This window comes from Mandrillus leucophaeus, unplaced genomic scaffold, assembly GCF_000951045.1.
Source record: "Mandrillus leucophaeus isolate KB7577 unplaced genomic scaffold, Mleu.le_1.0 Scaffold262, whole genome shotgun sequence".
NCBI lineage: Eukaryota > Metazoa > Chordata > Mammalia > Primates > Cercopithecidae > Mandrillus > Mandrillus leucophaeus.
In genome coordinates, this window is record NW_012102721.1 from 3839446 (window position 1) to 3865238 (window position 25793).

Here is a 25793-nt window from a genome sequence, read left to right on the forward strand (position 1 = left end):
AAAAAAAAAAAAAAAAAAAGTATCTAGTCTATGATCCAAAAAGTTTCACTCCTAGGTATTTACCCAAGAGAAATGAAAATATATGTCTGCAAAAAGACCTATACAGTGTGTCCATAGCTGTCTTATTCATAGTAGCCTCAAACTGGACACAACTCAAGGGCCCATCAAAAGCAGAGGCAAATTATCGTGTGTCCCTGCACAGTGAAGAGAAACAAAGGGCTGATGCAACATGAGGATGTCTCAGAGACAAGCTGCACTTAAGAAACCATGCTAAAAAACAAACACACAGAAACCCGCATCATGACATTTATAGAATGTTCAAGAACTGATGAAACCAGTCCACGGTCACAAAAGCCAGAAAGTGGTTGCTTCTGGGGACCAGAAGGGAAAGGGGCATAAAGGGACCTTTTGAGGTGAATAGAAATTTCTGCATCTTGGTTTGGGACACATGCCAGAACTCACCAGGCGAACATTTAAGATCTTGCATTTTTATTATACACAAACTATATCTCAAATAACCTAAAAAACGATGCTTGTGACAGGTGTTCCCAGGTTCCGTGCAGGGAGGTGAGGGGCCACCACCTGCCATGAGGAGGCTGGGAGGCATCCTGGGGAGGGGAGGCCATGTTGGATCGGGGTTTCCAGGCAAGATTTGGAATAGCAAGGGGAGGGTGAGCCCAGTGGAGGGCTAAACCTGGCCAAAAGCCTGGAGATAAGAAAGAGCTCAGCCTTGGTTTCAAGCACCAACGGCCTAAAAAGGAAACCCAGTTATTTAACAGAATCCATTCTCTTTGAAGGCTCAGTGTGTATCTGAGACAAGACCATTTTCTCCTCTCCAGTGCAAGCTTCTTCATGGACTTTGTTCAGATTTCAATTTTATAATAGCTTTTTGTATTCCCCTCATCAGTATACTTTTTTTTGTTCCAACTGATGAATTATTCTTGGTACTTAGTTTTAAAAAAATTATTCAAGAGTATTGCCTTATTAAAATAACTTGATGCTTTCTTTTTTTCTTTCTCTCCTTGAAACATAAAAGCTACAGATTCTCGTTGACACTGGAAGCAGTAACTTTGCCGTGGCGGGAGCCCCGCACTCCTACATAGACACGTACTTTGACACAGAGAGGTAAGCGCTGGCCCCTTGGCTGGTGTGCTGGGCTGGGGTACTGCATGATCCACATGCTTCAAAATGCAGCGGAGCATAACAGCCAGAAAGCTGTTTCATTTTAAGGGGGATACTGAAACGGATGTGTATGTACATGTGCGTGTACATACATGTGGACAGGTGTATGCATATGTGCATGTTCATTCCATCCTCAAATTCACAGCAGGGGTCTCCTGATAGCCTTCACGCATTTACGTGAGATTCGTTTTCTAAAAATCCAAGTCAAACACAACTCCTGTAGTTATCCAAGTCACAGGGAGCTTGTGGCCCTTTGGTGGTTATTGCAGCAGCTTTAGTTCTGCAGTGGAGGTGGGCTGGAGCAGGGGACAAGGTCTTGGGAGTCTGTGAGGCCACTCTGGCCAAGGGTGTGGGGTCGCTTCCTCGGCTGAAGGGATACATGGAAACCCCCCTTCACATAGTTCAGTAGGGGTTAAGGTGTGGTTCCTGGAAGCCGTTTCTGTGGGTTGGTTTGCAACACTCATTTGGAAGAGTGAGTTTTGTGAGCACAAAGTATTAAGGGCCAAGACTGAGGCTGCACATGAACAATTATGGGGTGGAGTTGAGAAAAAAAAGTGGAGCCAGATGGAGGTCTCTGGAATAGAACAAGTTCTGTCCATGCAGGCTTCAGAGCAGCCCTGGGTGGGGTTTGGGGAGGCCCCCAGTGGCCTGTGGCAGCCTTCAGCTCTGCAGGAGCCCATGGGGTCTAGAGTCACCGCCCTCTGAACTGGAAGCTGCTCAAATGCTGTGCATGTTTTGATGTCACAACTATTTTTACGATCCTGAAATTTAAACTCAACAGACAGAACAGATAAGCTGACGTGCTGGTTCGTTTTTTAGGGTCATGAATCATCTAGGGTCTCGGTAACTGTCATATTGGGTTTCCCTACTGTAAATTCTTTTCCTTACTTCCCTTTCTCACTTTCCTTATCCTTAGTGCTTTGTTCCAGGGAATAAAGGCCAGCTCTAGTTGGGGACAAAAGGAGGGGGAAGAATAGCTGAAGTCTTCTGAAAATGCCAGGCAATTTAATAAAGCGAGATGATTTGCCGTGTATGAAAGAAAGCATAGAGGAAACCCTGTATATCTATTCTACCTACGCCACATCCTGGGCTCCACTTTGGTGCCATAAATGACGGGGCCTCCTACACGTATGGCTACAGCTGCATGCTGGGGAGAGGGCTATGGTGGCCAGTGCTCTGTGAGGCTTCAGAAAAATGTGGCTGGCCCCTCCCTCAAGGAACTGATAGCTTGGTTTATGGCTTCATGTGTTGGTAAGCTTCCTTCATTGATATTCCCGGATATAACACCTGCCTGTGATCAGTATGTACCCAGCTGTTGCTATAACCACAAACGTGTGTAGAAGTAGTGGTGGTGTTTCTGTCTGTGTGTGCAGCAGAGGCTTGGTTTACGATGGCTTGTGCTGCCCCTTCCCACTCAGATCTGTGATTCATCCAAGTCCTCAGTCCCCAAACAGCCCTCACCTCCAACTGTTCATTCTGGACTACTTCATCATGGAACAGGACTTGGAGTTGGTCCAAACCTCTCGTTTTGATTTCTGCAGCACAGGAGGTCAGGGAGACAGGGGACTTGCCCAAATTCAATCATTGAGACCAGCAGTCCCCAAACCTTCAGCCAACACCCGCTTTTTATAACAAGTGCTTTGTCATTCCCTAAAGTGACTGCAAAAGTCATATGACTTATCTACACACACAGCTCAAAGTGCCCTGATGTAATGTGGGGGGAATACAAGGGAAGTAATGTATAACCAGGTAATCAGAACCTCAATGCATGAACACCCTGGCTCCGTGGTGCTAGGAGATCATGCAATAGGTGGATGCTGGAGGTGAGTTAACATCACTGTGGACATGTACACCCAGCGTAGACTGATCAAGGCAGGCTGACTTAGACTCACCCACCCCAAGCTGCTCAGTTTGCTGTCTTAGTCTGTTGCACTACTATAAAAGAATATCCAAGGCTGGGTAATTTACAAAGAAAAAAGGTTTATTTGCCTCATGGTTCTGCAGGCTGTACAGGAAGCATGGCGTCAGGATCTCATGCTGCTTCTAGTCATGGTGGAAAGTGAAGCAGAGCCAGTGTGCAGAGATCACATGGGAGAGAGGAAGCAAGGGTAGGGGAAGGACGTGCCAGGCTTTTTTTTTAACAATCAATCAGCCCTCCCTGGAACTAACAGAGTGAGACTTCAGTCATTATTATGGGCAAGGCACAAAGCCATTCTTGAGAGATCTGACCTCAGCACCTAAACACTTTCCACCAGGCCCCACTTCCTATACTGGGGATCAAATTTCAACATGAGAATTGGAGGGGACAGATATCCAAACTCTACCAGTTGCTGATATGATTTTCCAAAATGGAAAATAATCTTAGGAAAGTTCCAAGTAAAACGAACAGAAAGAGAATCAGCTTCCCTGGATTTCCATAGTAGCGAATATGCAATATATACTAAACCTATGTAGAAAAGGTTTTGTGCACATGTGAATGGGAGGTGCATTCTGTGCTCAGATGATCCAGCAGATTTCACCCATGCAGATGCCCAGAGCAACTTTGGAAAGTGGTGTGGGATGGGAACAATGCTTCATTTTACATGACCGTCCCTCACATTCCAGGATAACCAGCATGCTTATCAAATACACCCCTAGAGTTTCCAAAACTTACCCTAGGGGACAGGACCTTCCTCTCTGAGAACCACTTATCTGAATGGTCCCTGATGGTCCCAGCCCTGTATTGTTTCCACTGCAGGGCTCTAGTCTGTGTGGCACGTTTTCCACATTTCCCCCTGACTGGGGCTCAGCACATAGGGGCAGAACCAACACACGTGGAGCTTGCATTTTCTCATTTAGCAGTTCTTTTCCCCTTAGGATAGGTTTTTCTCTCATCATCTGTAGATGCAAGATACAGTAGAAAACAGTAAAGCACAGTAAAGTCAAGGTTAGGGTGATGTGGATAATGACTTTCCAGATTTAAAGGGAACCATGTAAGTCAAGCCCTGTGGATGGCTACTTTTTTCATGGCAGGTAAATAGCAGTTCTGTGGCAGCTGCTCATAGCCAGAGTCCATCAAGGTCAAAGTATGCTTCTCAATCCACACATCCTTTCGCTATGCAGATGCAATTGTTGAAACCTTCAAGGGTAAATAATACTCCACATCATGAAGACTATGTGCAATATTTCATCAACCGTAGACAGCCCAGCATCTTTCTCGGCTCCCTTCAACTGTGTTCAGTGTTTGGTTGAGCTGTGGTTCTCTTTCAGGCTACCATGGGACACATCTGTCTTACTTACCTGCTAGCCCTGTTTGGTGTATTCAGGTGGATTTTGTACCCATCACCAGGTTTGCATTCAAATGGCAGATGGTTCCTGTTTTTCATCCTTTGGGCGTCTGTAGTCCGTATGCGTTTGATGAATATGAAAACTCCTGGGATCATCCAGAACTCCTTTGATGACTAAGCCTTCCCTCCTGCTAATCTCACAAGATAATTCAGGATTCCTTGCCACCATTCTGACCACTCAAGGTCCTGATCTGTTTCTTCTTTTGTGGGTGAAAAAAAAGAGAAATAACAGAACATACCAGTGTCTAGGGAAAGCCCCTCAATGGTCGGTTTCACCCCATTGCCACTTCCACCATTCAAATTCAGCGTACCTTCCTTATTCGCGAGTACTGCAGAGACTGACTTATTACGTATAACACATCGCTCACCTTTTGGGTCTCTACCCTGGTACCGCCTTTCTTTTCAAGAGACCATTCTTCAACAGAACTGTAAGGTTTCTTCTTGGCTGAATCAGAGATGATGCATCTCACTTCTGAGTTTGAGGTGAGTTCTATTCCTTCAACTACATCCCTGCTACCATGCTTGCTTCGCAAATTAAATACTTTCTTAGACTGATATTAACCTTGTTTCTTTTTATCTGCTTTTTACATGTTTTATTATGGTTGATATGCTTTATGATTGAAAGACATGAATATTTTCTTTCAATGTCAGTTATGTATAATTAATTTGTCTAATGTTTTCATCTAACTTTAGAGTTGGCCTAAGTTATACTTTCAACCATTGTATTTGATGGGAGCCAAGAGACCGTCCTTTTGCCTTCTCAATTTTTGACAAAGGTTTCTTTTCTGAGCTGCAGCTCTCTGCCCTGTGATGTGTCTGTATTTGCTTGTGCTTCTGATCTCTCTTAGTTATAATAAGGTTCTGGTTGGGTTTGTCCGCCTCTGATTCACGTCCTGTCTTTGGATATTCAGGTCTAATGCTTCCTGAAACATGTTACAGTAATTGGAGTTTTGGCGTGGGGTTCTTTGACAAGATCTCTTTGATTTATGGAATGAGATGTCAGGCTACCATTAGTCATTTGTGAGCTCGTCTTTATCAGAATCCATCTTTTCATGGTGGTGAATGTTCCAGTGAGTTACTATAGAGCAAAAAAGAAGAAAAGAAAAGATCATGCATTTTTTAAATGTACATCTTTTTTAGCCAATAAAATCTCACCTCCAACTAGCTGGCTTAAAGAGTGATCCAGTGTACTCATCCCTTGACCCTCCATGAATCTATTCAGGAAATTAAGTATATTTCCATTAAAATGTCTCCTTACTTCTGTACTATATCCAGGGTGAAGCTCACAGAGCAAAAGACCAGTGTATTTTCCTCAACTAATGCTTGTAAGTGGAATTAGGGACTTCTTTTAGAAGGCTAAACTGGATACAGATCAAATGGCTTTCCATTGAATGAGGACAGATATTTTTACCTGATTATTGAGATCATTTCTCAAGCGTGTCCATCATTTGCCTGATAGAAGGGCACTTGCCATTTTGGAGCCTGTGAGCATTTAACATTATTGAGGATGTTGATGAAACACCAGGCTGAGCAGGCTGAGCTGACCCTGAACCTCAGGGTCTCATGCATTCAGGTCTGGTGACTTCCAGAATCACAGAAGATTAAGAGGGGCATCTGGTAACCTGGGCCAGGACAGTAAGCCCACTGGTAGATTTCTGACCCTGAGAGCCCCAGGGAGGTCCTGAGCAGAGTTCTTTAGCAGACTCAGCATTTCCTGGGTCAAGTGGCTTAGGAGAACCAGAACTGACCCAAGGATTGAACTCTAGAATTCTCCACATCCACCTTCTCTTTTCGTGTTCTCTGCAAACAACAGCAGGTTTCTTTTGAAATAGTAAAATGTTCTGCAGCTCTTTTCCCCTCAGTTCAGTTGATTTCACTTTTTAATCCTGCATTCCCTGAGCACTCTTATCAGAGGTAGAACATCTTCTGAGTTTGGTTCAAAGTGTTTCTTTTACTGTGAGCGGGCTTTTTCCTGGCCTCCCACATCCCTGATTGATTGCTGTTTCTGAGCACCCGGAATGGACATTGCCAAGGAGAAGCCCATCCAGGTTTCTTGCTCCATGCATTTAATTATTGTGCAGAGCAATTGAGAGCCAAAGTATTTTAGTCCCAAGAGGTGGGATGCTAGAAAATGAAGATGAAGACGTATTTTTTATTTAAAGTGCTGGAAACTCTATGCTACTAATAACCCCTAGAGTCACTTATGATTCTTCTGTGGGGTTTTACTCAGAGGTTTAGTTCAAGGAACCCAGAGAATATGAATATGAACCGAGAATTACCTTTTTTTTTTTTTTTTTAACATTATCTTGGACTGTGCTTTCTACAAGGCTAGGCACAAGTCACATGTGGCTGTTTTAATGAATGTTAAATAAAATAGAAGTTAAGTCTTTCAGTTGCACTATAATCACATTTCAAGAGTTCATTAGTCACAAGCGGCCAGCTTATTGGGCAGCGTAGACAGAATATTTCTGTCGTCACAGGAGGTTCTGTTGGACAGAGCTAGTGCAGGGCAGAGAGGAGCTCTTGCCTTTTAGACACCGGTTGCACAAGAGCTTGAAGCGTCACCACCTCTCCTTGACCTCCTTAGCCAAGTCACCCCACACACATTGGCTCCTTTCCATGGGGTGTTTGGACTTTAGAATGAGGCAGCATTAGATTCAGTAAGAGTAGCTCTATAGGAGCTTTTTCCAGAAACAAACAAACAAACAGAAAATCCTGATGATTTGCTTTGGGTGCAAATCTCACGTTGAAATATGATTCTCAGTGTTGGACCTGGGGCCTCAGGGGAGGCATTTGGGTCAAGGGGGCAGATGCCTCATGAATGACTTGTTGCCCTCATCAAGGCAATGAGTGAGTTCTCGCTCCTTTAGTTCACATGAGAGCTGGTTGTTTAAAGGAGCCAGGCACCTCCTCCTCTCTCTCTTGCCCCAGCTCTCACCATGTGATGTACTGTGTCTGCCTTTGCCCTCTACCTTGAGTGGAAGCTTCCTGAGGCCTCACCAGAAGCAGATGCCAGCACCATGCTTTGTGCACAGCCTGCAGAACCATAAGCTAAAATCATACCTCTTTTCTTTATGAATTATTCAGCCTTAAGTGTTCCTTTATAGCAATGCAAACATGGCCTAACAGACTTGAATTTTCTAATAATAACTCATAGACTGAAGAAAAGTAGCAAATGATTAGATAATTATAATAATAGCAGCTATTTTGTGGCATATCTCCTGTGTTCCAAGCTTTTGTTCTACATGCTTTACAGTATTAACTCTTTTAATCTGTGTAATTAACTTCATGAGGGATGGTATTATATTATCGCCATTTTTTAGTTGAGGAAACTGAGGCATAAAGAGAGTAAATAACTTGGCCCTGGGTCACACAGCTAATAAAGTATTGAACTCATATTTGAACCCAGGCAGTATAACTGTATAACTCCAGCTGCCTCTTGTCTCTCTGGAAATGACACCAAAATATCCAGAGTACTCCCTCTAAGGGGACCAGCAACCTGGGCAGGAAACTAGAGAAAATATACTAAATAGGTATGCAGGCTGGTTCAGGTTCTTACTAACACTACAAATTCTATGGAGTTTTCTGTAGCCTGGACAGAGTAAAACTAAATTTTTCAAAAAGAAGTCATAGCACTTTAGACTGTTTAGGAAAGATACAATTACTCTACCAGGGCCAGGCAAGGTGGCTCACGCCTGTAATCCCAGCACTTTGGGAGGCTGAAGCAGGTGGATCACCTGAGTTCAGGAGTTTGAGACCAGCCTGACCAACATGGTGAAACCTTATATCTACTAAAAATACAAAAATTAGTTGGGCATGGTGGCATGTGCCTGTAATCCCAGCTATTAGGGAGGCTGGGGCAGAAGAATTGCTTGAATCCAAGGGACGGAGGTTGCAGTGAGCCAAGATGGCACCATTGCATTCCAGCCTGGGTGACATAGTGAGATTCCATCTCAACAACAACAACAACAACAACAACAACAACAAACAGTTATTCTACCATGCCGGGAGGTATGGTTTGGCTGTGACCCCACTCAAATCTCATCTTGAATTGTAGCTCCCATAATTATCATGTATTGTGGGAAGGACCCCGTGGGAGATAATTGAATCAAGGGGGTGGTCTTTGCCCATACGCTGTCTCATGGTGGTGAATAAGTCTCACAAGATCTGATGGTTTGATAAGGGGAAACCCCTTTCGGTTGGCTTTCATTTCTCTCTTCCCTTCGCCATGTAAGACGTGCCTTTCACCTTCTACCATGATTGTGAGGACTCCCCAGCCACGTAGAATTGTGAGCCCATTTAACTTCTTTTCCTTTATAAATTACCCACCCAGTCTTGGGTATGCGTTTATCAGCAGTGTAAAAACGGACTAATACACCAGGGGTTGGCAAAGGCTGGCCCATGAGCCAAATATGACCTGCTGCCTGTTTTAGGAAATAAAGTTTTATCGGAACACAGCCATGCAAGTTTACTTACACATTGTGGCCGCTTCCACATTACATTTGAGAGCTGAGTAGTTATCACAGAGATCCTATGGCCTACAAACCTAAAACATCTATTATTTGTTTCTTTATGGAAAAAAATTGCCAACCTCTGTACTAGATCGTATTCTCCAAGCATTTCAAGATAGTCTTAGTGTATTTCTGAACTTGAGGAATGAACCCAAATTGTCAAAATGGACTGAATAATTTAGTATTTTTATTGCTATTCAACATAAGCGTGTGCATCCCCTCCCATGTGGCAGGCACGTCTGAATTTATATTGGCACTAAAGCTTGGCATTCCACCAATCTTCAGATACCCCTTTTTCAAAGACCTGACTGCACGTTACCTGGGTAATTTCTGATGGATCCCTTAGTGCTCTAAGGTCCCTTTGTGGTCACTTTTCTGTTTCTGTGCCTGCCCATTGTCGGGAGATTTGCGCACAGAAAACATTCACTGAATGCCTCTCTTACTTTATGATCATGGTGGAGTGAACCAACATAGTAGGCAAATGTTAAAATCCAACCATCTTTAGATTCTGTACCCCATTTTGAAGTTAGAATCAGCTGTTTCCCCAAAATCTGTTTGCTAGACCTTCGTAAAATCACATTTTTCCTGATTATAAAACTTATATATGCAAAAAATGTGGAGGTACCTAACCACAAGAATAGGAGTCCCCCCACCCCCAATCCCGCCACCTCAGCTAGCCACTGTTAATATTTGAGTGTAATAAATAGTTTTGAAGGAGATTCTGTCTCTTTGACGTATTTTTCTTTTAACTTTTTCTCTACATCATTTAAAATTTCTTAGAAAAAGAAACATTTTTTTCTTTGGCACATAATAGTGCATCATATGGATATGCTGTAATTTACTGAACTGTTTCCTTGTTACTGAGCATTTGGATGGTTTCCAGCTGTTTGCTGTTATGCATAAAACATCACGACCATCTTGGCACATGAACCTCTGTCTGCTTCCTGGGTGTCTCCTTAGGGTCAGAGTCTCAGAAGTGCAGTTGCTGAATTAAAGATAGTTAATATTTTTAACACTTATTAGATATACCAAGAATGAATTAATGAATTAAAGGCCAGATATGGTGGCTCATGCCTGGAATCCCAGCACTTGGGGAGGCTAAGGCAGGAGGATTGCTTGAGCCCAGGAGTTTGAGACCAACTTGGGCAACATAATGAGACCTCGTCTCCGCAAAAAAAGAAAGAAAAATATTAGCTGGGCTTGTTGGTGTGCACCTCTAGTGCCAGTTACTCAGTAGGCAGAGGCGGGAGGATCTCCTGAGTCCAGGAGTTCAAGGCTGCAGTGAGCCATGATTGTGCTATGGCACTCCAGCCTGGATGACAGAGCAAGACCTTATCTTTAAAAGAAATAATGAATGAATGAATGAATGAATGAATGAATGAATGATCATGTCATCTCCGAACTTCTTTACTGACCTTAAGCAAGACTGCGCTAGTTCATGTAATCCCACAACAAAGACTTATTAACATGTGTTAATGTTTGCAGACTGATTATTAAAACAGAGTGAAATCAAGCCTGCAGGTGAGCAGGATCGCTTCAGCGTGATCTACTGGGTGATTTGATATTTAGCTTAGGATGGTGATCATTTTCTTAGGAGGAGCGTGGTTTGAGTTCACAGACATTTGCCTAGAGATGTTTCTTAGGTTCCGTCCTATATTCCAGCAGTTTTCAAACTCAAATGGGCGTAGGAATGACCTTGCAGGGTGGGACACCGCAGGGCCTCGACACCTGCTGTCCTATCTCCACAATGCGCTGCCCCCAGAGAGCCCCAGGTCTCACTGTCTTCATTCAGGTCTCATGCAAACATGGCCGAATCCAAGAGTTCTCTCCAACAGCTGGGTCACTTGAGGCCCCCTTGCCTGCTTTGTTCCCCGGGTGGCTCTCATTCCCCGTAACCACCATTCCCGCATGCATTGTCTCTCTTCACTGCAGCCTAAACTGAGCAGGCAGGCCTTTTCTCTGATCTTGTGAGTGGTTCTGCGTCAGTAGCTCTCACCCCCAGGGCCACGTGAGTGTCAGGTTCAGGGTCATGTCACGGTGATTCATGTTCTGGCATGCCATTAGCGTCACTGCCCATATTTTGGTGTGAGTATAATCAGCTTTGGGACGTTGGGGGAGAACCTTGAGAAGGACCTGTGACATGAAGGACGTGGGCTTCAGCAGGTAGGACTTGGTCATTATTTGTCACATGAGTTGTATGTGTGAACATGAACCCCAGCCGCTGCTGGCGCAGGCTGGTGGAGCCTCCCTCCAGGGTGCCAGCACCTACCCATGTCACAGAGCAGCAGCGCAGCAGCCCTGCAAAGCCGGAGGGCCAGGCAGGTGCCCAGATTGGGTTGTGCCCTTCAAAGGCTACAGTGGCCAAGCAAAGCACCTGACTTATAGGGTTTAACTTGGGTATAGGGAAAAATTAAACTCAAAAGCCACATGTTTACACCAGTGCATCCCCTCCACATAACATGGACAACACTGCTACCAAATATTAGCGATTATGTTTTTGGGGGAAGCTGTCGCTTTGTGAACATTGATGCTGTTCATGATGAAGAATGGCTTACGGGCTTACAGTAGACTTTCTGTGTTTAGGATAGCTGTCTTGGACATGGCAACCTTATCTTTGTGGCTCGGGAACATGGATACATAAGAGAATACAATGGGCTTAGCCAGGCGTGGTGGCTCACGCCTGTAATCTAGCACTTTGGGAGGCCAAGGCAGGCAGATCACAAGGTCAAGAGATCGAGACCATCCTGGCCAACAGGGTGAAACCCCGTCTCTACTAAAATTACAAAAATTAGCTGGGCGTGGTGATGTGTGCCTGTATTCCCAGCTACTCAGGAGGCTGAGGCAGGAGAATCGCTTGAACCCGGCAGGCGGAGGTTGCAGTGAGCAGAGATCGCACCACTGCACTCCACCCTGGAGGACAGAGCAAGACTCCATCTCAAAAATAAATAAATAAATAAATAAATAATAATAAAATAAAATAAAATGAATACAATAGGCTTTTCTTTTCTTTCTCCAGGTCTAGCACATACCGCTCCAAGGGCTTTGACGTCACTGTGAAGTACACACAAGGAAGCTGGACGGGCTTCGTTGGGGAAGACCTCGTCACCATCCCCAAAGGCTTCAATAGTTCTTTTCTTGTCAACATTGCCACTATTTTTGAATCAGAGAATTTCTTTTTGCCTGGGATTAAATGGAATGGAATACTTGGCCTAGCTTATGCCACACTTGCCAAGGTAAGGCTAATCCATGGATTTAAGGAAATCAAATAATAGGATGAGATTCTGAAAATCATTAAAGGGCTGACACACAAGTCTTGAGCTATCCTTGGAGACAGTGAGAACCATGTGGTGGAAACAGACCAGTATTCACACCATTATATTTCCAAGCATTTTTTAAATTGAAGGTAAACAGCATGATTCTTGGAACCTTCCTGTAAAACAGACTAATAGCATTAACTTTTTGTTTTATTTTCGTTTTATAGTTTAAAATGTTAACAGAATTTGAATCATGTAGACGGTGATGTGTGTTTAGGAGGTTTTACTAAGGTAGGATTAAAAGAAAACACATTTATTAAATTCATACGTTTGTGTGAAGCAGGAGCCTGCGGGCAGCCCTGGAACCAGGCAGGGGATGGTGCCCTCAGCCAGAATGGGATGTGGCCTGTTTTCCTGGCTCTGCAGGGGACACCTCCAAGGAGACACCCAACACCCAGCAGGGAATATGGGCAGCCTGAAGGCATGCCCTGGGGATAGCCAACCCTTCCCAGTGGTGGGGAGCCCCGGAGGAATTGTGGAGCCCTGCTCTCGCCATCACCAGAGCCTCCCCAAATGGGGAAAGACAGAATTGGATGTTCCCCAAATATTTGTACTTGGGGCCTACCCAAAGGAAATAATGTCTATGCAGGAGGAGGGAGGCAGGCAGGGGAATTTCCACCTGGAGGCATTGCCGAAGGCAGGCGGGAGTCGACACCGGGGCTGTGTGCTGGGCTCCTGGAGTCCACACGGGTTTGCATGCATCGAGAACCGCAGAAGGAGACCAGCTCTCCTGGCCCCGTAACTGGGCACCACGGCCTGGCCTCACCTTGCTTAGCATTAGGCTTGGAACCAGAGCTACATGTGGAAGGAAACAGAAGTGACTGCTAGAGCAACACGCCCCCACTGTCCCGGGAGGATAATCTTCCCATCGTTCCAGCTCAAGTTTATGAGCAGATGGGGATGGGGTGGGGAGAGCAAGAGGAATTTTATAACCCTTGGCCCCCACAAGGAGACAGAATCACAATTACTGAGAGCCTATTAGGCCCTAGGCTGAGAAGATCCAAGATAAGATGTGGGTCACTCAGTGCTCATGACTCCCCTGTGAGGCATACTTTGTAAGGTCATATTCTCCCCATTTTATTTTTTTCTTTTTCTTTTTACTTTTTTTATTTTTTTGAGAGAGTCTCACTCTATTTCCCAGGCTGGAGTGCAGCAGTGTAATCTCAGCTCACTGCAACCTCTGGCTCCTGGGTTCAAGTGATTCTCGCACCTCAGCCTCCCAAGTAGCTGGGACCACAGGCACATGCCACCACGCCTGGCTAACGCCTTTTGTATTTTTGGTAGAGACGAGGTTTCACTATGTTGGCCAGGCTGGTCTCAAACTCCTGGACTCAAGTGATCCATTCACGTCAGCCTCTCAAGGTGTTGGGATTATGGCATGAGCCACCGCGCCTGGCCTTATTCTCCCCATTTTCAAGATGTGGGGATTGAGGGTCAGTGAGCTGTTGCCCCTTTGAAGTCAGAACATGGAGCTTCTCAGTGTCTGCAGAGCCAGGGCTGGCTCATGAACCCTTTTGTCCTCTGTATCATAGGGAATTGCAGATAGATGGAAACTTGCATTCCTAAACACATTTTCAAAATGTTTTATCTGTATGTGACTATTTGGAAATGAAAGATATATATGACTGGTTTTATGTGAATTGTTCCGAAGTTGATAGAGGAAACCTAAATTGCCTGGAATTAATAATATGTAAAGCTTCTGTGAGAACAGACCCCTTCGGGGTTTGCTCAGACCTCCCTACTCACTGTGAGACATTTTATCTTCTCATTTATGAAATTCCAAGATTACTGACAATTGGCTTCCCATTTCCAGGGTTTGAGGAGAAAGCAGTAGGACTCATAGGAAGCAGAGTGTGGCTGGGAACAGGGCCTGCAGGGTGGGCTGGGCGGACTGCCCCAGGGGTCTCTGAGGCAGGTGCGCTGAGCGCTCTGCAGTGCTCAGGTTGTGAGGTGGCCCCTGGTCCATTCCAGGGGCTTCCTGTCAAGGCTGTATCAGGAATACCTACGGGGCTTCTAAAACTGCAGCTTCCTGGGCCCCACTGAATCAGGTTCTCTCAGGGTTAGTTGTGGGCACCTGGATGCTTTTAAGTCCCTAGGGGAATCCCACGGCACAACCCTAGTGAAGAAGGACTTGGCAGAATGATTGCAGCTCCTTCACTGTGTGCCAGGTACAGTTCTAAGTGCTTTATAAGTATTGGCCCATTTAAGCCCCAGAGCAGCTCCAGGTGGCTGCCCTTATCCCCGTTTCACAGGGAAGGAAGCAAAGGAACAAGTCACTTAGCTGGCAAGTGGCAGAGCCAGTCTCCCCTTCGTGTTTGCTTTGCTTTACTGCCTCTCAAGAAGGTAAGTAGAACACCAGCTGGGGGCACCCCCAGGCCCACCCTGTTATCCCAAGAGGTGATTTTGTCTCACTGGTTGACCCAAACACCCGCAAGTGTTCTGACAGAGATTGCATGTGGAAATTGTGCTGGATTCTGCCTCGGAATTCTGCAGAAGCTGAGATGAAACAAGTAGGAGGTCAAACACAAATGGATTAAACCAATGGGAAGATCTGTGTCTGTTCCATGGTGGAGTCCCCCTCTCACTCCCTCTGGAATCACAGTTTTAATTCTCACAGATAGTAAATAATCATTCCTGTGAATGACCATAGGCACCCAGGGGATGCCTATAGCATCTGCGCTACTATAGTTAATTACGTTTTCATCAAAAACTAACAACTCAGGGTCACCAACTCCAGTGTCTCCCAGTTGTCAAAGCCAAAATCTAAACTCAGGTCTATCACTGACTTCCTCCATGACCGCCAGCAGCCCTGGCACACCCGCACCTCAAAGCTGTTTGCAGACCTCCCCGCTTCCCTTTGAGTCTCTCTGGAGAAATGAGGGCATCCTCTGTATGTCTTGCTGGATGTGAGGGAGACACAGAGCACATGAGGGGCTTCTGAAATCTGACCTCAGGGAATAAGAAGCCTTTTATGCTTCTGGAGTATAGATTTATGCCTTTCCTGCTTCTTTCCCGCCAGAGTTCATCTGGCAGAGCTAAGCCTCGCCCCAGGCTCTGGGGTCCGGGAGATACTGTCCTCCCTGGTCAGCCACCTCTCATTTGCATGGTGGACAGCTGCGGCTGACAGGCGAACAAAAATGTCTGCGGCCATGGCAGCTCCTAGAGAAACTCTTCTCTCCTTACTCTCAAATGCCTAAGATTAGGATCCACCACCTGCCACGGTAACCCAGTTCCACGGCTTCTCACACCCCCTCACAAGGCAGTCATGATGATAGATGTGCCTGCGTCGAATGGCTTCCAGAAATACGATCTTATTTGTACAACAGAGCTGTACCCAAAGGAAAAATACCAACCAGTGGGAAGCTCTGCTGGGGCTTTCTGAATTCCTAGACCCGATCACAAGCTGGTATATTGTTGAACCATTAAAAACACCAGGAATAAACACCAAGAATGTTGTCTGTGGTGCGTGGCATCTACATTGGGTGACCCATGTCTACACTGTGAGTCCTAAGCAGGGGTCCCTCTCTGTCGCCCTCCCGCAGCCATCAAGTTCCCTGGAGACCTTCTTTGACTCCCTGGTGACACAAGCAAACATCCCCAACGTTTTCTCCATGCAGATGTGTGGAGCCGGGTTGCCGGTTGCTGGATCTGGGACCAACGGAGGTAGTCTTGTGGGTATCTTTCAGTCTTAAAGGGGCGAAAAATCACAGATGGATGGGCTCTTTTTTCTGTTTTATTAAACACCTGAGCAGAAATATTAGGCATGTAGGTGTGCGTCGGTACTGTAAAACTTTCATCATCCTTGTTGTCGATCTTTTTAAAAATGGCTAAAATTAGACAATCCTTTATGTCATCCTGCCATCTGGAAGGATGATTCTCATTGCTTCTCCAGATTCCTTTAAAACTTTTCTTTACCATCCTTGGAAGGGCACTGCTTTCTGTGGGTGGGGGAGGGGCAAGTGAGGAGCGGTGGGGGGTGTGGTGAGTGGACCTGACTGTGGGTAGGGGGGCGAAGGAGAGTTCATAAATTTGGCAGGGAAACAGGGACCCTCGTAGATCCTTTCTCTCTCTCTCTCTCTCAGCACACACACAGGCACACGCGTACCACAGTACAAGTGTTTGCTACTGAAACAGAACCAAGGCCGTCAGCACTACGGAGGTGCTGGAGCCTGAGCTTTCCTCCAGCGCCCTGCACCCAGACATCAAAAGTAGTAGGAGACAGGAAGAATGCACTAGAAGGGGGTGCTGCCAGTCCCTTTGCTTTCTGACTATGAGGGGCGGGCTCTGTGCCCCCGGTCCTCAGCTACTTTCATTTGCTACCATTTCCAGGCAGAGGATAGCATAGGATTTATGAGGAAATGTTTTATGATTTTGCAAAATGAAGCTTTGATCAGGAAAGCGCTTGTTCTTCTGTTGTCTGACCTGCAAGAAACTAACTAATTGTCAGTCAGTGTGGTTAACTGTCTTATTGCATTTCTTTGAAGGAAAAATCTCAATATTGTAAAGCTAAACTTGTATATACTTTCTTTGGATAAAAGAAACCCCCAAAGCATCTTGATTAGACGAGGGCCTAATACCATCTGACTTTTGCAGACATGGACCCATAACATTCCATGTTTATTTTATTTTATTTATTTATTTATTTTATTATTATTACTATTTTTGAGATGGAGTCTCGCTCTAGTGCCTAGGCTGGAGTGCAGTGGCGCAATCTCAGCTCACTGCAAGCTCCGCCTCCTGGTTCAAGCGATTCTCCTGCCTCAGCCTCCTGAGTAGCTGGGACTACAGGTGCCCGCTACCACGCCCAGCTAATTTTTGTATTTTTAGTAGAGACGGGGTTTCACCATGCCAGCCAGGCTGTTCTCGAACTTCTGACTTCATGATCTGCCCGCCTCAGCCCCTCAAAGTGCTGGGATTACAGGCATGAGCCACCGCGTCCAGCTCCTTGTTTATTTTGTAAGCATTGATACTTGTTTCATGACATCATCACAAAGTAGAAGCCCTCATTGCAGTCAAGTTTCTCTTTACAAGTGCATGCTTCTCTGTGTAACCTGTTGATATGTCTGTGTATTTTTTCTCTTATACCTGTAAATATTTTCTGTCCCAGGTCCTGGGTGGAATTGAACCAAGTTTGTATAAAGGAGACATCTGGTATACCCCTATTAAGGAGGAGTGGTACTACCAGATAGAAATTCTGAAACTGGAAATTGGAGGCCAAAGCCTTAATCTGGACTGCAGAGAGGTATTCATGCTATGGTCTCTGTTGTGTCTGTCTGTGTGTGCCTGGGTCACTTAAATATGCCAGCTGGAACCCGTAGATGCCAATAGAAGGTACATTACCTTGTAAGATAAAGGCTAATTACATGAAAAGATGCAGGGCCTTGCTGTACAGTAAGTTGAAATCAATTAATTCTCCTCCCTCCCCACCACAAATATTGCATCCTCCCAATCACTTAGCTTCATAGGACAAAATTACCATTAAATGGTGAGTGAAGAGGACTATCTGAGCTACACCTTTCAGCATACATTCATCTTGGACTGATGGTCCCTAAGCTCAGTTTAAGAGGTTGAAATAAGCAGATTTTTCATCAGTGTAGGACAGGGAAGGACGAAAAATAAGCAAAATGAAACAAAAAATGATTATCAGCTTTTTATCCTCCATTCACAGCTAGCCTGGCCCCCGGAGTACCCAATTCTCCCTAAAAAACAGTCATGCTGTAAAGATGTGTGTGGCTCGGTAGTGCTAAAGTGGCCACATGCAGAGCTCTGACACCAAACCTCTTGGGATCCATGTTCATGCCCTCTCACTGCGTTTTGGCTTGTTCATAACACATTATGACATTATGATTATGACTTACGAGAGCCTCAGTCTTCTATAGCACTTTTAGAATGCTTTATAAAAACCATGGGCATTTCATTACATTCTAACCTGTTAGCACTTCTGTTCATATTACCCGTCACATGCCAACATCGATTCTCATATATGCAGGTACCTCTTGTCACGCACGTCCGTGTGAAGAGACCACCAAACAGCCTTTGTGTGAGCAACAAGGCTTTTATTTCACCTGGGTGCAGGCGGGCTGAGTCCGAAAAGAGAGCCAGTGAAGGGAGATAGGGGTGGGGCCATTTTATAAGATTTGGGTAGGTAGTGGAAAATTACTATCAAAGGGGGTTTTTCTCTGGCTGGCCTGGGTGGTGGTCACAAGGTGCTCAGTGGGGGAGCTGTTGAGCCAGGATGTGCCAGGAGAAGGAATTTCACGAGGTAACGTCATCAGTTAAGGCAGGAACAGGCCATTTGCACTTCTTTTGTCGTGAAATGTCATCAGTTAAGGCAGGAACTGCCATTTTTACTTCTTTTGTGATTCTTCACTTGCTTCAGGCCATCTGGACATATACATGCAGGTCACAGGGAATACGATGGCAATGGCGTAGCTTGGGCTCAGAGGCCTGACACCTCTGAGAAACTAAAGATTATAAAAATGATTGTCCCTTCCATTGCAAATCTGTGTTTATTGACAAGAGGCACTTATTTGTCAGCTAAGAACCTAGTGGTAGAATCAAATGTCCGAATGTAAAACAAAAGACAAAACCTGTGTGTGTCTGTGTGTGTGTGTCTGTGTGTGTGTGTGTGTGTTTATGTGTGTGTCTGTGTGTGTGTGTGTGTGTATGTGTATTAGAGAGGAAAAGCCTATATTTGGAGATGCGATTCTTAGATTCTAGGTTCTTTCCTGCCCACCCCATATGCACCCACCCCCCTAAAGAACAAACAACAAAACCCAGGACATCTTAGTGCAACATTTCCGTTTGCTACAGGACTTTTAAATATTCACTTTACTTACCTATTAAAAACATGAAAATGTTATGAATAAGCTAAGCTATATTTTAAAGTGTTCGTTTTTACACTGAAAATAATTTAATATTTGTGAAGAATACTAATACATTGTTATATTTCATTTTCTTAAAATTCTGAACCCCTCCTCCCTTATTTCCTTTTGACCCGAGTGGCGTATTGGTTGTGTGACTCATGGATTTGCCTTAAGGCAGGAGGATCAAGTTGCCCAGGACTCATTCCATCCCTGGGTAGACTTGCCCACGCAGCTGTGCCTGTAGAGGTTGGGGTGGCTCATCTGGTGTTGGCCACTGGCCTCCATTCTCTTCCCTCTGCCACATGAAGAACGTTGCAGGTGGGGACAGGGCTGGCAGCGCCTATGTGTGGCTCAGTCTATGATGCAGTGTGGCTCTGGGCTCTGGTTGTTACCAATGCAAATATGGGATGTCTGTTGAAAAATTGTCCCCCCTTCTTCTCTTCACTAGTGAGGTCATAGAGAGTTGATTTGTGTACAGTTTATACAAGTGGCTTTTAATATATTTCAGCCTCAAAAGACAAATAGGTCTTCCCTCTGCCCTGGGGCAGGAGTGGGGGTCCTCAGTGAAGGAACTTGGGCAGCTCTGAGTAAGGAAAGAGCTCCCCAAAAGCCGTCCCAAGGAGGGCTATTGATTTGCTCATTTGGGCCACATCCCCTCCCTTTCCTGGGCCCATTTCCTTGTCTCCGAAGTGAGCATGTTGGGCTGGAAGACACCTGGTTCCCCAGTTCTGAGAATATGAATGAACTACAGTCCTTGACGAGTGGCGTGGCTGCCTGGATTTGTGTGTAACAGACAGACGGTGATGGTGGCTGGAGCCACGCGGGGCGGGGAGTGCCACCGTCACTCATGCACCTTCCCCTTTCTCTCCTGGTTCAAGTATAACGCGGACAAGGCCATCGTGGACAGTGGTACCACGCTGCTGCGCCTGCCCCAGAAGGTGTTCGATGCAGTGGTGGAAGCTGTGGCCCGCGCATCTCTGGTGAGTCCTCGGGACACTCACGGGTCCCCGAGTCGCTGAGTTACAATCACCTGCTGAGCAGCACTGCGTGTTCTGAGTGTCTCTGAACTATTGCACCATGCGTTTCAAATTTTCATATTGTGTATTTGCATATTTTATATGTAATCGTATAGGTGTAATATGTAAATGTATTTTATATGTGTTTAAAATCTTTATATTTTGAAGGGTTTTGTTTCAACTATCCGCTTCTTTGATGTTAGCAAATAATACCTTCGGGAACCTCAGAGGACTTGGATCTGAATGTGCAGTGCCCTCTAGTAGTTCAAATAATAGTTCTGTTGGTATAGTATTTTTTTAATCTGTGAAAACAATACTTGGTAATATAACTGTTACATTTATAGCCTTTCAAACAAAACATATAAACCAAAAATGTTACTCCTTTTTGGCCTTCATCCCCGCACTGGTTATCTTAACTTCCGTTTGTGTAGAAGAATATCATTTTTTCATAGAAGACAAAGATCAATCAGCCAATCTAGTCATTAGTTTATGGCCATGCTCTGAAATACAATTAAAATTACTATTGTGGACAACATGCCTTTTTGGGACCTGGCTGATGGTATTCCTGGTGTGACCCCAACTTTCCAGTCAGTTCAGGGCAATAAACATTGGATACAGCACAGCTTTGGGGATGAAATAGAATTAAATTTAGTCTAGTTTTTGCCACTTTTAGCTGGATGTCTGGGGAGGGGTTTTGTGCCCTCTGAGAGCCTCCGTATTCTCAACTGAGGGGTAGTTGTGAGGTTTGGGTCAAATGCTTGGTGTTGAGGAGACACTTGGAGCTTCCATTTAACATGCAACCACGGCTCTGCTGCTGTTTGTTTAGATGAGAGACGAATGTGACTTTTGGCTTCCTGAGTGTTCTCATAGCATCTGTCCACTCAGGGCCTTCCTTGTGAGATCGTCAGAAAGTGTTTCCTGCACAAACACTGCGGCCCTGGCGTGGGGCTGATTGTCCTGCTACTCTGCTGTGATGACTGAGTTCAAAGAGTGGCCAATAGGAGCACGTATGGTGGTTGCCTTGTTACAGCTCATAGCAGAAACGTGACAAGCAGGAGAGGGCTTTGGGTTGTCCTGAACCCAGACTTCAAACACCTGTGACTGCTTCGGGAAGAGCGGCTCGCTGATGAAACGACACAGGGGGAATAAGCAGGAAAGGACGTGGGCCCTTTTTGAAGCAGCAGGTCTCAGGGCGACCAGCCGCCTGGCACAGCTGCAGCTGAAGCCACGGCGGAGTCTCCATCTTTCCCACTATCTGCTGAATCAGCGAAAGTGGCAGGTAACATTGTTAGTGCCTTAACTTTAGAACGCTTGCTGAAAATCAGACCCTACTTAAAATAAGGAGTGATGCCCTCATTTCTTAAATAGTAAAAATGCCCTCAGCAGGATTAACGTGAGTACCTTCCAACTTCATACCCTGAATGGAAAAGTCTGGCCACCATCCGAAGGACGTGTTTGAAGCGCAGTGTGAAAATCTAGCAAGCCGTGGGCCGGCCGGGCCCCTGTGCCGCGAGAGGCGGGTGGCGGGGCTGCGGGGCGCTCACACTCCCAGGCTCATTGTGGCATGTGCTGAGCCGAAAACCACGAGGTAGAAGGAAGCAGACAACATTTGTTTGCTTTGTCTAAAATTATCCTCTGATTTCATTCGGTCTCTGCCTCAGGAGGGAGAAGCATGGGAAGGCTGTTTGTCTTGGGCAGGGAAAGCATAACAAGGGTGCATTGTGTGTCTGTCTTACTGTCTCTGGACCAAAGTTGTGTTTATTTTTCTTATCTACCAGGTCCGGGTAAGCCAACCCCCTTGGCTTGGGTTTCCTTCTGGTTAAGGGGAGGGCTGGCTTCAGAGAGTGAAAGACAATAGAAGTGTGGAGCTCTGTCTCCTGGCATGGATTGTTCAGATGGGATTCTAGAAATTAAGGGTTTGGAGTTCTGTATTTAGAAATGAACCTGGAGCGGGGAGTATTGTGCCAGGTGCAGCCCATGCAGACGCACGGAGACCTGGGCTTGTTCGGACCCTGCTGCAGTTCGGCCCACGTGGCTCAGGCCCAGTGCTTCTCCAAGGAGGAAATCCAGACACAAAATAATGCCCACTTTAAGATGGCTTCTGACTTTAAAACTGTGTGATCTGAGGGTCGAAACTGGCCCCCAAGGACACGTGGCTTCACCCCCGGGGAGGCTGCCAGACTTTTGGTTAAGGACCATGGCTCTGGGGACAGTAAGTCCCACATCCAAATCTGGGGTGAGCTACCCAGGCCAGTTACTGGGCCCCTTGGAGCCTCATTGTCCACCTGCTGTTGGAGCTGGCCATGGCACTGTCATCTGAGCTCTGTGCCCCATGCCCTGCTGCAGACCTGGCCACCGAAGCTCTTCGCCGAATCCAGCAAAATGACCATCCCACCTCTCATGAGCGTGTCTGAGAAGGGGCTCTCCCTGTGACGTGCATCTTTAGTAGACTTCGCTTTTTTACAAAGCAAAGATACATTAATGCCAGCATTAGAAATTACACAGATCATTCACAAATGGTCTGAGTGGAGAACGTGGAATGGATGAGCCAACCACAGGGAGCTTTCTCCCCACCTGCATGCCCTGGTGAGGAGGGCAGGTGTCTGCAGTGCACATGGTTACGTAGCACGTGCCACCCCCGATATTCAGTGTGTGGGCATCGGCAGATGCATCCAGGGGCACCCGTGTGTTTTTTCAGTTCTGGTCTTGGCAGTGTTCTGTCCCATTTTCCCAACTTCTGTTCTAACTATCCCTTTGGCTTCTAGAAGACCCTTCTCCCTCCTCCTTGGACTCGCCCTGTCCCTGTGCCCCTCCTCGTGGAGACTCTTTTTCTGGCCTGAGACCCCTGTTCTTGCTGCACATCCTCCTATGTGATCCCATCCTTAGCCTCATCAATACCTCCTGCTCACCTGTCAGTGCCTCTGGAAGGTGTGTCTAGCCCAGGCCCATCCCCTGGAGCTCAGGGCACTCAGGACTCGTGAGCCTCACATGTACACTTGGACACATGAACCACATCAATGTGCCACAGAGCTCAGCCCTCTGCAGATGAAATGCGGTCACGGTATTCCTTCATAGTGGCGCCCCTGGTTCCCTCCCCTCCTCATCTTCCATTCCTGTTTGTCTGCAGCAGCAGCCATGTCCAGCAGGCAGGTTCCACGGCAGCATCTTCTGCAGCACCCCTAACACACACCTCCCAGCGCCTGCTTGGCCCTCCAGTCCAGCTCTCGCCTTTCTTCCTTCCAGCCATGGCCTCCTCCTGCTCTGCCCCACATGGGACCCTGCCCTGGATGTGCTACAATAGGCACGTCAGACACAGTCCTTCCTCAGCAGCCGGCAGGCCCAGGGCGGACTGCTCAGGATCCTGCCTGTGAAGTCACGCAGGTGTCGTTAACTTGCCAACTCAGCAACTAGTGGATATGGGCAGATGCTACCTTCCTTCCAGTTCCCTGGTGAGAGGCGCAGGTGGATGTCCTGTGTTGCCGGCCACCTTTTTGTCCCTGGGTGCCATTTGTTTTTTTCCCCAAATATTTCCCAGGTCTCTTCTGTGTGCAAGGTGTTAGGGCTGCAGCAGGGGCGGGCCACAGATCTCTGTCCTGAGAAGACTTGGATTCTAGTGCAGGAGACCGAACTGTATCACGCCAATCAGTGTAAATTGTTAACTGCCACAAGGAGAAAGGCCAGGAAGGAGAGGGGCATGGTGGTGTTCTCGTGTTACAAGAGGAAGCCAGGGAAGGCTTCCTGGATGAAGCGGTATCTGACCTGAGATCTGGAGGAGGAGAAAAATGTCCCAAAAGAGCAGAGAGCCCACACTAGGCTCTGCACCAGGAGGCAACTTGCTGGGCTTATGGAATTCAGAGGGCAAGTGATAAGCAGAAAGGCCTTGGGGGCCACAATTAGGATTTCTGTCTTCTAAAGGGCCTCTGCCCTCTGCTATGTGACCTTGGGCAAGTTACTTCACCTCTAGTGCTTTGGTTGCCTCATCTGTAAAGTTGCGAGGATAATGCTATCACACTGGTTGAGAATTGAAGTAATTATTGCTGCAAAGGGCTTATAAGGGTGCCTAATACTAGCACTAGTAGGTACTTTGTGTGTCTTGACAATTTTAATCATTATTATTTTGTCATCACCGTCACTCTTCCAGGAGACTAATGTCCCTGCTGTTCTGTCCAAATTAAACATTGTTTATCCCTGTGGGCATCTGGCGAGGTGGCTAGGAGAGCCTGGAGCTGTTTCCTGTTGACGTGCCAGACTAGTCACGGTTTCTCATGTGATCTTGTTTTGTCTAGATTCCAGAATTCTCTGATGGCTTCTGGACTGGGTCCCAGCTGGCGTGCTGGACGAATTCGGAAACACCTTGGTCTTACTTCCCTAAAATCTCCATCTACCTGAGAGACGAGAACTCCAGCAGGTCATTCCGTATCACAATCCTGCCTCAGGTACAAACTTGGATTTGTGCTTCGCTCTTTTTATTACGCAAAAGTGAAAGCACTCCATGCATGACACGTGTATTAGATGTCACACCTGTATTAGATCTCTATCACCACAATGATGCTACAAAAGACAGCCACACATTACTGTCCCTGAGTCCAGGCAGGGCGGTGTCCCTTGGCTGGGCTCACTCACGTGTCTCTGCTCAGCTGGTGGTTGGCTGGGCCCCGATTGGCCTCTGCCCAGGCTGGTGTAGGATGGTCTCACTCACATATCTGGTGGTGAGGTGGATGGAGGAACGGAGTCATGCGTTTCTCTCCATCTAGCGCCTGAGTCACATGTGGTAACAGGGACCTGGGAGACAGAAAAGAACCACACAGGGGCTCCTGAAGTATCAGCCAAGACTGACCATCGTCTCTTCCATGGTGCTACCCAAACAAGCCCAAGGCCAGCCCAGATTCCGAGGATGGGGGAAGAGACGCCCCTCGCACTGGGAGGAGCCACGGAGCCACGGAGCCACATTGCCAAGGGTGTGGCTACAAGGAAAAGGGAAGACCTGGAGACATTTTCGTCACACCTACCACATCACCCTTATATACTTTTCCTGTTTACATATAAAGAATAAAACTAGGCTGGGTATGGTGGCTCATGCCTGTAATCCCAGCACTTTGGGAGGCCGAGGCAGGCAAATCACCTGAGGTCAGGAGTTTGAGACCAGCCTGGCCAACACGGCAAAACTCCGTCTCTACTAAAAATACAAAAATTAGCCGGGCATGATGGTGCATGCCTGTAATCCCAGCTACTCGGGAGGCTGAGGCAGGAGAATCGCTCGAACCTGGGAGGTGGAGGTTTCAGTGAGCCAAGATCACACCACTGCACTCCAGCCTGGTGACAGAGTGAGACTCCATCTTAAAAACAACAACAAACAAAAACTTTACATTTAAAAATAAAATTGTTACAGAACTGTTTCCAGTGTAGCCAAGAGAATCCAAATATCATGGTAATTTGATACCCAAACCTTTAGTTTAAAAAACATGTGAGCTCTAAATCTTTTATGCTCTTTCTTTTGATCATCAATTTCACATTTTCATTCTTTCTGGAAGAGCGACAGTGATGACAAAATAATAATGATTAAAAAAAAAAAAAAAAA

The 25793-nt window shown here is 46.3% G+C and overlaps 1 protein-coding gene across 1 annotated transcript in view; it reads left to right on the forward strand.

The window, feature by feature from the left end:
- The window catches only part of BACE2 (beta-site APP-cleaving enzyme 2), a 108688-nt gene that overhangs the window by 58813 nt on the left and 24082 nt on the right, over positions 1–25793 (forward strand). Inside the window, exons 2-7 of the mRNA XM_011984181.1 lie at positions 1037–1125; positions 12036–12252; positions 15876–16004; positions 17441–17575; positions 20078–20179; positions 24502–24651. Coding sequence (XP_011839571.1) covers positions 1037–1125; positions 12036–12252; positions 15876–16004; positions 17441–17575; positions 20078–20179; positions 24502–24651 — 822 coding nt within the window. The remainder of the gene's footprint in view (positions 1–1036; positions 1126–12035; positions 12253–15875; positions 16005–17440; positions 17576–20077; positions 20180–24501; positions 24652–25793) is intronic.